Genomic DNA, 13,340 nt, shown 5'->3' with positions numbered 1-13,340 from the left:
TCTAAATGTGTGCAATCACAAAATGCATAAGAACCAATTGATGTGACTAAATTTGGCAATGTGATTTTTTTTAACTGAGTCGCAAAAAATAAGGAATTACTGATTGATGTGATGGAATTTGGAATGATAATACTTTTTAATGACACACAAAAATAAAACGAACCGGATTGAATTATTTCTAAGTTTTCTCCAAGAGTAACTGTTACAAGAGATTTACATGAATTAAAGGCATTTTGCTCAATTGTTTTTACGGAATTGCCGATGCTTGCTGAAATAAGATTGGTCCACAAAAGAAATTCCCTTTGAGGTATTGTGTTAACTTCACCATTAATTAAAACATGTTTTGTAAGATTTTGATACTCTTGTGTAAACTCACTATTACTGTAAATAATTAATGTACTATTACTTTCAATAAAAGTTTCCTTTGAGTGAGATAGAAATATTGTGAAATAAAGGCACCAAATCATAATATACTATTTTTGCCTCAAGTGCACTTTTAAATAAAACTAAATTCAAAAATTTTAACGTTAAAAAAAGAATTTTGAAAATGAACAGCTTATAAAAATTCGAGCTTCTAATCTATAGGTAAAGGTTAAACCAGGCAAATCAAATAACTAAATATTTACATTATGAACAAAAAAACATGGAATTACCCGTCATCTGAAAATGATTGTTGGCCAAAGTCACCATATAACCTTAGAAACAACTTAGGATATATGCATTGGGGGAAGGACTCCGCATGCATTGCATAAGAAATAATGTTTTCTGTGTATTTTTGATGGAAGCGAGTTCATGTTTAACGGTGGAGTATCAATTCTTTGTTGTTCAAGTAACAATTTAACCATGTTTATGTTACATCTTTTAGATGCTTCATTAAGTGCTTTAAAAATTTTTTTTTACAATTTTCAAGTAATTTAACTATTTTAGTGTAATATGACCTTTTAAAGATGTACAAACAAGTGCTATATGATGTAATTTGAATAATTTCCAAATATTGTTTTGAAATAATAAATTATTAAAATAAATATTGCGATTGATAGCTTCAATTGTAAACAGAATATTTACCCGTGAAATAAGAAATCGCTGAACTTTTGCATTTAAATATTAATTGAAATCATTTTCAACAAAACGAACACATAATTGATACTTCTTCTCAACTCAAAGCAAAAGAAACATTTTTCACATTTTATTTTTTTTTTATTTATAAATCTTCAAACAGTAATGTCTAGAACCAGGGTATCGCTTCTATTGGCTGTATCTCGGGGTTCTTTGCCTTCTCTATACACTTCTCTATGTTCTCTATCCACATCTCTCCCTCCTCCGGGCGCACGTCTGGCATTCTTGGCGGGGAGAACTTCACAATTCTTTTCTCCAACTTCTCTCTTCTACTTCTTAACAACTCTTCGTCTCGCATCACATCTACGTCTTCATCACCAATCATTGCCTCCAAGTACGACTGAACACTTTCGATATTCTTTATGAACAATTCAGAAACAGCTGCGAAAGTTAATACGAATTCACCTTCTCCATATATACCCATTGCTTCTAAATGATTTTTTGCCAAGCGAAAAGAAGACGAATTTCTTTTTTCGATTGAAGTAATTGTTCCTTTATCGAAATCGGAATGTATCAAAGGTACAATTGCTGTTGAGAAACAACAAATGTGATGTAACATCGACGGATATTTACCATTAAAAAAATGATGTAATAAACAAGAAACAGAAAATGACTTCGCTAATATTGGAAGTACTGCAAAGTATTCACTCTTTGTAACTTTCGCTAACATTGCTTGCTTTAAGATATGTGTTGGGAACATTGATATACTTTGTCTTCCTTCATTAGTTACAATACTTTTCTTTTTATTATTTCCGATGTCTTTAGTGATCACATATTTGTTTAACCATTCATCACTTGTTATCATTATACTTCGAGTGAATAAATCTTCAAATGTCGTCGGATGAGAAGTTAATGGAGTAAAAATGAACGAAGTACCGATTTCGAAGAATTGTGAAGGGAAAATAGTGAAACTTCTTCTACGTGTATTATAACTTTGTTGGAACATTAACTTGAATAAATATAATGAGTTTCCTAGCGTAATTAAAGATTTATGAAAGCCATTAATACCATTTGCTTTTTGTACCATATAATATGGCCATGATTGATTTGTTGTTACCATTTTAAAGATGATAATATCTGGTGATAATACTTCGAAGTCATCAATAATTTGAAGAATAGATATTTGTGATTGATATTCAAGTCGTAAAGGAAATATGAATGGAAGGTTTTGATTAGTTTTTTGTGTTTTCTCGGATATGTTTTGTTGGATTTCGATTAATGATTGTTTAGAATTTGTCATTTCTTGAATATATTTAATAATGGAATTTGTATCCATTGATTTAATTGTAGTTGCAAATGTTTGGAAATCACCAATTAATTCGATTTGTGAATATGTTAATTGATTTAATGAACGTTCGAACATATTTTCCGGTAATTTTTGTCGTATTGTTATTAAGTCATTAATTTTATTAATTGAGGAATTTTTCATTTTTAATATTTCTTGTACGAAGTTATATAATTTCGTTTGAGTTTTCTTAGAGTTAAAATCTACTTCATTAAATAATGAATTCATAAAGTTTTCACATATATTCATCATTGATATTTGTTGAGATGGATGTTCATATAAATATTTGATTAATGATTTTTCGAGAAATTCATTTTTATCTTTCCGTGAATACATTAATGATCGATAAGCCATTTGTTGGAACAAATGTTTTGTCATATCATAAAACCAAGGTGCACGAGCTAATTCTACAATTTGTTGAAGCCAAAAAGTCCAAATCGCTCCATTTTCTAAACTAAATATTGATGATAAGTTTTTGATGATTTCAATATATGTTTCATTTGATTTATATAAAGCAAAACGAATCATTGTAATAACACGTGCAGCTGCTTCATTTATCATATATTGAGGTAATTGAAGACCAAATGAAAACAAACGTGAATATGCACCAAATGATGTCTTAAATGTATCTTTCGATGGTTGTGCTAAATATACATTAAAAGAAACAGCAGCGAATTTAAACCAATCACTAAGTTTCATTTGATTGTTTGTAATTTTTTGTGAAATCTTTTGGAAATATTCATCAATATGTTCTTTAGATAATGCGATCATTCCTCGTGTAGTACACCCTGCAACACGACGAAACTGTGTACGCATTGATGGCATTAATAATAAGAACGCATTCGAGTCATTTTCGATAATGAATTCATGTTGATTTATCATATTATGTATATATTGTTTGAACTTAAATAATACAGATGAAAAAGAATGATTGATACAACATACCGTGTTATTAGCTACTGGATTACCATTTAATATATTAACCATTGCTTGAATGATCGTAATTTTTTCTTTTTGATATATTGATAAATTATTTTTATTGATTGCCATAATTAAATTAGAGTTTTCAATGTTTTGTAATAATATTTGTAGTCGTTCTGTATCATTATTCTTAAATGCATTAGTTGCTTCTATTAATGATAAATAAATAGAATCATTTCGATCGATTTGATTTAATGGCATTAAAATTGCTTCAATTGAATCATTTTCAACTAATAAATAATTATTAACTTTTGCCATTGATTCCATAAAAGAGTTTTGATTATCTTCATTTAAATATATTGATTTAGCTGCTTCATATTGACCTAAAAATGTCATTAATACACATGACAATTGACGTTTCGTTAAAAATGGTCGATAAATACTATAAATGAAATCATTAGCTTCATGTGGTAATAAGAATTTATTCATTGGAACTGATTCAATTGTTGAAAAGAATTCTAATAAATGAAAGTTACCGGATATTTTAATAGCTTTTTCGGCAAGTTTATACGGGATTTTAATTTGAGCTAAATAAAATGTTTTAATTAAACCAGAAATAATTTTTGTTAATTTCGATTTATTTTCTTGTTTAAGTAAATTCTCTAATAATTTAAGAAACAAAAATTCATTTTGTTGATTAATCATTAAATTAAATGTTATTGATATTAAATCATCACTTATTGATATTAAAGAATGAGATAATGCAAACAAAGGTTTCCAAATTTTATATTTCGGTGATAATATTGCAATAATTATTGGTAAAAATTCATCTTCCCACATTTTAATAGTAATATTTTCAAATAAGAATTCGATTTTTTTCTCATTATCTTTAGGTATTATAGAAATAACTTTATCTAAATATATTAAAATTGTTGAATCTTTAGTTCGATAAGCTTGAATTAAATATATTTGGAAATAATATTTGTCAATTAAATCAGATCCAATTTCAGGTTTATAATCTTTAATTACAGAAATTATTTTATCGAAATTAATTGTTTCATCAATAATTAAAAAACGAATTAAATTATCAGTAATTAATTTTTTTGTATTTAATAAAATTTTATCTGATGAATAAAAGAAAGGAATTTTTTTTAAGAACAAATTAATTGATTTTTTATTATTTTCTATATTTAATATAATATTTTCTACATAAGAATATTGAGATTCAAATGATATAAATTCTATATATTCGAATAAGAAATTTGTAATAATTTCACTATCATCAGCTATACTATTTAATAAATAAATATATTGATGGAAATCAGTATAATTTTGTTGTTTCATAATCGATTTAGCAATGATGATAATTAATGATGATAAATAAGGTTTTAATGTAGGAATACTACGTGAATATTTATGGATTAATTCAGTAAATGTTTTAGTTAATGAGTTTTTAATTTGTGTCGATAAATTTGGATATTCCATAATCGATGAAATAAAAACATCAAATAAAATCACTGAATACATTATAGGTGAAGCTGATTCAATACATTTTAATAATTTATCAAATAATTCGATATATTCTGTTAGAAATATATTTGTATCGATTTTAGCAGAACAACAAATTAATCCAAATGAATTTAAATCAATGATAGTTATTAAGTTTAATAAATTCCGTGGAAATGTTTGAATATTATTATGTATTAATATATGATAAAATGAATCTAAAAAATCTTCTTTCATTTTATTTAATGATTGGATTTCAATATAATGAAAACAAATAAAAGCAAATGCATTTAATTCTTTATCAGTTAAATTAGTTACATTTTTACAAAAATTTAACGCACAGACAAATGTTTCCATTATTTCTTTTTCTTCTGATTGATTAATACCAGAATTTATTTTACTTTCTAAGAAAATAGAAACGGAATTTATTAAAGAAAAAGGTAAATAATTTTGTAATGAAGGTACTGTCACAAATATAGATGTAGAAGGATAAAGCATTTTTTTTAAATCTGTTAATATATAAAACATACGTTGTATATTTGATAAAAATGGTTCAATATATTTTTGTGGCATATCATCAAATAAATCAATTCGACATTTTAAGAACTTCATAAAATATTCTAAATATGGGGATTCTAAGAAATGTGATGATTGAAGTAATTGTAAAAACACTAAATAATATAAATCATTCGGTAATAAATCATTTGAAGCTAAAAATATTATAATTTTTAATGAATATATTATTAATTCTGTATTAGAATTAGTGATTGTAGTCTTTAATAAATCAGAAATTATTGCTAATGAAAAAGCTGAAGGTTGAATTCGTACAATAAGTTTATATATTGTATGAATAAATGTTAATAAATGTTGTTGATATTGTGGTAACCAATTTATTATTAAATCTAAAATATATTTTTGAATGTTTTGATCCGAATATTTTACAATATTTGGTAATAATAAATTTAATAAAAATGGTGAAATAGTTTCAATATTATTTTCAATGAATTGAAGTAATTGATGTAATAAATCAGTTGAAATGTTTTTAAATATTTTCTCAATGAATAACGTTTGGACATTCGTTCGTATGAAATAAGGATTAATGAATAAATTACTAAATTGTATTATTAATTCTAAATTAGTAAATTCATTCATCATATTAATTAAAGTTAATGATAAATCTGTTAATAAATTAATATCATAAGAATTATATTCTGGTTTATTCGAAACTCTTTCTAATAATATATTAAAATGTTTTAATAATATCATTAATAAATTTTCTTGTTGATTAAATCGTTTTAATTTAGTGATTTGTTTAGTTAACTTAAAAATCGATGGCTTTATTAATGTATAAGATTCAATTCTATCTAAATAACCAATAAAAGAATTATAAAATGTATTTGTATTATCATTAATTATTAAATTCTTTAAGAATCGTAAAGAGTTTAATGAATTTTCATGTTCTAATAATATTATTATAGTTTCATCAGGGAATATAATTAAGAATTTATTTATATATTTTTGTGATATTGAATTAAAACATATTAATGAATCATTAAATAATTCAATGATTTTATCGATATAAAATTTTAATGGTGATTTCGATTCATTTGTTATATCATGTAATAGATGATGTTTAATTATTGGTATATTAATAAATTCTTGTATCGAAAATATTTTTAACATTTGGATAAATATCGATAAATATTTCATTTGTTCATTAATTGGTTTTTCAGTATAATCTTTAAATGCATCAATTATAATATGAATTAAATCAATTAATCTTTTATTATCTGGAAAAAAACTTATTAATCGATAACATATAACAATTTGATTTTCGATGTTTTGAAAGTTATGAAATGACTTTTGTAAATGATCAATATTAATACATTCACATATATTATCTACATATTGACCATAAAAATCATAAACTTTCGAAAACTTTTGTAATGTTTCAAAACATTTTTTCGTGATTAGAATAATAGGTGAATATCTCATATATAAAGAATTACATAAAAGTTTTAATATTCCATCACTTGATTGAAACATATGAAATATTTCCGGCGTTTTTAAAATAGTCAAAATGAAACATAATAAACGTAATAACTTTTCGATAGACATTTGTGAATGATTTGTAGTAAATATTTCATCGATTTTATTTTTTATTTCAGGTGTCATTTTAAAAGGTGTTTTTAAATCACATAAAAATACAAATGAAAGTCTTTGTAAATATAAATAAGGTGAAGAACATTGTTCAATTTCATTAAATGAATTATATTGTAAAGGAATTCTCAATTTTTTTGCTCGTTTCATTAATATAAGTCGTACTACTATCGATAAAGGACAAGTAATATCAAAAGCCATTTGTACAAATTCTTTTTTAGTTTCATCATCCGAAATTAATAAGAACTTTTTTAATAACGAATTTAATATTTTCCCAAATGTTTTATCATTAGCTTGTTCATCAATAGTTTGGATTAAAAAAGAACAAATATGATCTAATCGAATATATTTTGGGAAATATTGTACAAACATTGATAACCCACAAAGCATTGAGAATAAACTTGATGAATTCTTTAAAGATGATAATAATTGTTTAACTGTTTTGTTCATTAATTCTTCATTTATAGGTTTGTTTTGGATATATTTAAAGAATTTCTTCGATAAACTATTAGCAACTTGTGATATATGCGATCGATTTGATCCGGCTTCATAAAATAAACACATTATAAATGTATTAGATCGACCTATAACAAAAGCATCGCCAAATTTCGATATTAAATAATTCGAATAATTCGAAATTTGGGGCTTAAGATTATCAAAACACCAACAAAAACAAAATATTTTAATCAAATGCATTAATACTTTTTTATATTCATGTGGTGAACATATTAAATTCTCTAAAACAACTTCAAAACAGATTTGTATTAAGTTAAACACATATGATATATTCGATTCATTATAATCTAAATGAAATAATATTTCCCTTAATACTAAATCCATATCGAATCCAAGTTCTTTAATTTTTATCGATTTTAATGATGAAAAAAAGCGTTGAGGCTTAGATAAAAATAATGTTGAATATACAGGTAAAATCCGTAAAATCTCATGTGATATATTCGAATCAATTTGTGGTAATGTATCAAAAAATGAATTAAATAATGAACAATATGTTTCACTTTGTGATATATATTTTTTAGCTTTTTCGACCTTGAATTTGGTTAAAAATATTGTCGCTGCTTTGGATACTAAATTAGGGATCTTAGACTTAAATGCTTCATCTAAAAAAGGGACTAAATATTTGAATTTGATAAATTTGGGCTTTTCAATATATAACGTTAAAATGGTATCTAATGATTCAAATTTTGCATTATCTTGAATATCATCAAAGAAAATTGCTTTTCGTTGATTATTCGATGACTTCTTCTTAGGCGTATCGACCACTTGTTCATTAGAACTCTTTTTTAATTCTTCCAAAAAAATCGAAATCGTCTTTAACGCTAAACTTTGATGCGAAACCGTTTTTATATTGACTAGTAAAACCGTTGAAAACACGTGACGATAAGTTCTCAAAAATATATACAAAACAAAATTTGTATTATTCGATGGGTTCATTAAACCAAAACGAATGGTAATTAAAACCCATGAATGTATTAAATTAGCATCACGATTTGATTGTGAATTAAACATCGATAAATTTTCTACTGCGATTTCAAACATTTTACCTAATAAATGTGTAAAAAAACATTTGTTATAATTTTGTGCATCAATGTTAAATTGAAAATCATAAAAATGACTTAAAAATAATATGGTCAACCTTCCTTTTTTTAATGCTTTAAACATTTGAGTTGCTATATCATAAGCAATCTCTGGGAAATATTCAACAGGTATTACAGAAAATGATTCAAATAAATTAGAAAATAACGTCGGAAAATATAATTGTTTTTCGATGTTTTTATAAAATCGTCGATATTCATTAGGAAATATCGAACATTTATCGATTTCATAATCTTGGAAAGTTAATGAAACACAATGAGCAAATGATAAAGTTAATAAAAACTTTGACCACGTATGAAATAATTCGAGTAAATACATTCCATGTAATTTCTCGCATGAAGTTTTATCAATTCGACTTAAAACTTGTGTGGTTTGTATATGAATTAATGCATAAATATTAATATGTGATCGAATCATTTCAACTATATGATAATATTGATCAAAATATTTAAAAGCATCATTTAAATCATTAAATAGATATAACGGATATAGCGAGTAAATCATTGAATCGAGGGAACATTCATTCAAATCATTTTTTTGCTCTGAAAAAGTGACTTTCTGTTTGACTAGTTTACATTTTAACACTGAGTTATTAAATTTTATTCCAACGACTTTTTTAGCTTCATGCCTTAATCGTAATACAAGTTGATTCACGCAATTAAATAAACGATCGAAGAGCCAAGTTTTTTGATTTATTTGTTCGATATAAATTCTTGATAAATATTTGATTGCATCTGCCATTTTAAATGATCCTTCGATATTAGAAACATTATGAATTCCATTACATATTAATGATAATATTCGTTCTTGAAATATAATATGATCTTTAAATTGATCCTTAAGCATAAAATCATAAAAATAAATTAATGTAGTCCATTTATAATTACGATTTAATTCATGATATTTCATCGGACAAATTTGTATCATTAATTTAGTAACAGTATCAATTTGTCCTAAAATAACATCATTAGTAAAAACATTGATTGAATATTTAATGAAATATGCCCAAAAATAAAAAAAATGTGATAAAAAGATATTTGGCTTGTTTTGTGTGAGATGGAAAAAAACATCAAAAATTTGTTTCATTTTTGGTGTAAAATTATGAGATGTAATAAAAATCTTTAATACCCCTGAACCAAATACAACTAAATCATGATTAATATCATTAGGATCAAGACCATGAATGATTTCAAAAAATTCATGAATATCATTTGGATCATAAATCGCATCTTTTTGCTTAAGCATGGATGGAATTAGAAAGTAATAATAAAGTGGGGTTCGCACATAATAACCTTTTGATGAAAATCCTTTTTTAATACATTCAAGTGCTTGATGATAATATGGTCGAACTATTTGGAATAACCCCCGTTGTGGTTTCTTCTTGCTAATAATCATTAAGGTTGTCATAAAAGTAAAACCCGTGGTAGTATCACATGTTTCAATGGGTAAAAATTTTGCACCTAAAGGACATAAAGAAAGAGCAAATAGGTATGAAATTTCAAGTAAATGGACCCATTGCTTTTGCGAGATACTTTCTTGATAAAGATTAATTGATGAAAATAAATGTTGTGAAAATTCAACGAGTCGCTGAATGTTTTCCATATTTTGTATCTCGGCGTGATTTTTGTGCAAGAAATGAATTAAATCAATGATAATGTTTTCATTTTCGTTATTTAAAACCTGGGCTACTTCTTGCATCTAAAAAGTGCCACTAAAATTGAAAAAGTGCGCTAAAATTCCATAATGCCGATATATATTTGAATGAAATTTTTTTATGGCGCGAAATTCAGAATTATCAATTGTCAGAAAAATTTTTTCATTATTTAAAATGAAATTCTTGAAAAACCAAAGATTCCAATCACAGTAAAAGAAAAACAATATAAAACGAGTTATCAGAAAGCTTCTTTGCTATTACTGTATTAAAATTTTTTAAAAGAAATTGAAAATAATTTGAATAAAAAATTATACATTCAAGAAATAATTCAAGATCACAACGGCTTAGTTTATTTGGTTATATTTCTTGAATCCTATAAGTTGGCAGAGTTCACGAAAACATCTTCTACACGTGTTGATTCCATAAGAACGGATAACACCACGACACCTTTTACATGCGGCGCCCTCTCAAAAGATCCTTTTGCATTTATTCATATGATGTTTTGGAACAAAATTTGTACATTTCCAAAGTACAACTGGTTTCAAAAAAGTGTCGTTTTACTGGAAATACAATTTCACAAGGTTTGTTTGGCCCAGCACTTTGATCAATGTCTACCCAAAAAACCCTCTTGCAACCAGGTCGTTTTGTAATTCTTCTTAGTGGTCGTCACGCAGGTAATAAAGCAATTGTTTTGCAAGCATACCCAGAACCAACAGAAGCTAGAAAGTATCCACATGCAGTTGTTTTAGGTATTAGCAAGTCACCTAAGAAACTTACTAAGGACATGCCACAAAAGACACTCGTTAAGCGTACACAGATCAAGGTTTTCGTTAAAACTGTTAACTTTAATCACCTTCTTCTAACTCGTCATACTATGAAAGATGATGACTTTTGGAACAAGGTTAAACCAGATCAAGTAATCAAGTCCATGGAAGACACACAACAAAAGAAGGCAGAGCTTCAAGCTGTTACCAAAGTTCTCCGTCAGAAGTATCTCAATGGAAAGATGCCATGGTTATTCAAGCCACTTAAATTCTAAATGATATCAACAAAAAATAAACGCAGAGCGTCCCACAATGTTTGTTGGGCTTCGGGTAGGGCAACCACCCACGCTCCTTTGGATTTCGAATATTGTGTGAAAAAAATGAGATTTATCTGTAGCTTCTTCTTTGACATCAATGTTTTGTTTTTCTTTTTATTTTTGAAATGCTCAAATTGTGATATTGATTTTCAGCAAAAAAATTTAAGTCAACCAATTATTTGTAATTACCATTGTGTATCTTTTTAGAATAATGTGTGTTTGAGAAAAATTTCATTTATATAATAAACCAATATGTGAATCATATCATTTTGAGATTTTTTCTCTTTTTTGTCGCTATTTTAATTCGGATTTTATATATTAAAGCTAATTACTTTTTACTTAAATAGTGGTTAACAAATGTTTACATTATTTTGAAATTATCAAAAAACCAAAAATTAGAACAAATGAATCCAATGTACCTTGACTTGGTCAACACCTCAAAATAAAATATGAAAATTATGAAGAATCATTAGTTATGTTTGTTCCTCATAACGATAAAATTGTTTTCAATTGACATATATCGTCTTCACATGAATTACAAAAGAAAAAAACTACTCCCATCAAAATTATCTTATTTTAAACGAATGGGTCCAACCCAACACGTTCAAGCAGATGACTCAAGTGATATGCCTGATGGATATTCCTTAGATACGTTGAATGAAATTATTAATTCCACAATCATTTCTGTTAATGAAGCAAATGAAGAAAATGTAAACATAGGCCTCTGGAATGCCCTCAATTTTTTTGATCAATATTATGAACTTATGGATACAGATTCAATTTTAATTCCTTTTTCTCAATTAATTTCCTCTACAAACTACATATATATGATTTCTGATGTTGTTATTAATTCTTCAAATCCAGAAAATGTTAAACTATCACTTGATATTTTGACATATACTTACATTTTAGCAAGTGATTGCTCTAACGAACACCAAGATCAACTTATAGAAAAAATTGTCGACATTTTTATATCACCTAAATGTATTCTTGATGAATCAGATGCAAACCAACTTCCACAAGCAACATTATTCGGATTATTTGGGACAAAAGATCAACTTCCAGTCGATTTATATAATGATTTAATTCATGGTAGCTTAAAAGCTTTGAACAATATTTGTCTGAAATCGAATCAAGCAAAAGAATTCATTTTGAGTAATTCATATCACATTACACTCGGAAATGATATAATGGAAAACAAATTGCAAGAAAAAGAGTGTTTCGATTTATTCATTAGTTTCCTTTGTTCATTAATTCATGAGTCTGAGTTTTCCACTGATTTTTTACCAATTTGTGAATTTTTTTTAGAATCGATCCGAAGGAAACAAAATCTCCCTGAAGCCTTAGATGGGATGTCTATATGTATTCCAATGGATGTTAATGTGTGCGATTTTTTGGAAAAAGCAAATTTTTATGAAATTTTAAATTCATTATTAGATTCTAATAACGCCGATATTTTATTTCAAACAATGCAAGTAATAACATTTATTTTTAAATATTCAAACGAGACTATCAAACAAAACTTAAAAGAAACTTTGAAATGGGATTTTTGGGCATTTTTAGGAAAATCGAAATTTGAAAAAATTCGTTTTCAATTTTGTCACTTTTCGCGTAAAATTGTCAAATATTATAATGAAGTTGCATTTGTTTTAAATGAAAAATCATTAAAATGTATGATTGAAATAGTGAAAGATTGTTCATATGACCTCAAGAGAGAAACTGTGAAGGCATTAGCATTTATTATTCCATTTTTAAGTTCTGATCAAATACAATATTTTATTAATGAACATTTTTTAGAATATGTTTCTGATTTTATTACTGAGGTCAATGATAAATTTTTAATTATTTTATTGAATTTTCTGCTTTTTGTGACATCTTTTGATGATAAAGAATTACACAAATTGGTAATGACAGAAATTGATAATTTGCAAATGATCGAACAAATTTTAGCTATTGAAGATTCGGACAATGAAGAAATATTATGCAAATCATGTGAACTAGAA

At 26.0% G+C, this 13,340-nt stretch overlaps 2 protein-coding genes across 2 annotated transcripts; one reads left to right on the top strand and one right to left on the bottom strand.

Moving 5' to 3' along the window:
* Positions 1-1,225: 1,225 nt before the first annotated feature.
* GO595_004987 (uncharacterized protein) lies at positions 1,226-1,540 on the bottom strand (the record flags this gene model as incomplete). Its single annotated transcript, XM_067918179.1, has 1 exon — positions 1,226-1,540. One exon carries the CDS (start codon positions 1,538-1,540, stop codon positions 1,226-1,228), a length of 315 nt encoding a protein of 104 aa, XP_067775005.1.
* Positions 1,541-10,863: 9,323 nt separating this feature from the next.
* Positions 10,864-11,295, top strand: GO595_004986 (ribosomal protein L27e; the record flags this gene model as incomplete). Its single annotated transcript, XM_067918178.1, has 1 exon — positions 10,864-11,295. One exon carries the CDS (start codon positions 10,864-10,866, stop codon positions 11,293-11,295), a length of 432 nt encoding a protein of 143 aa, XP_067775004.1.
* Positions 11,296-13,340: the final 2,045 nt, after the last annotated feature.

Source organism: Histomonas meleagridis, assembly GCF_020186115.1.
Source record: "Histomonas meleagridis strain 2922-C6/04-10x chromosome Unknown contig_30, whole genome shotgun sequence".
Lineage (NCBI taxonomy): Eukaryota > Parabasalia > Tritrichomonadida > Dientamoebidae > Histomonas > Histomonas meleagridis.
The sequence above is the reverse complement of the archived record's forward strand: the minus strand, read 5'-3'. Positions and strand labels throughout refer to the sequence as shown.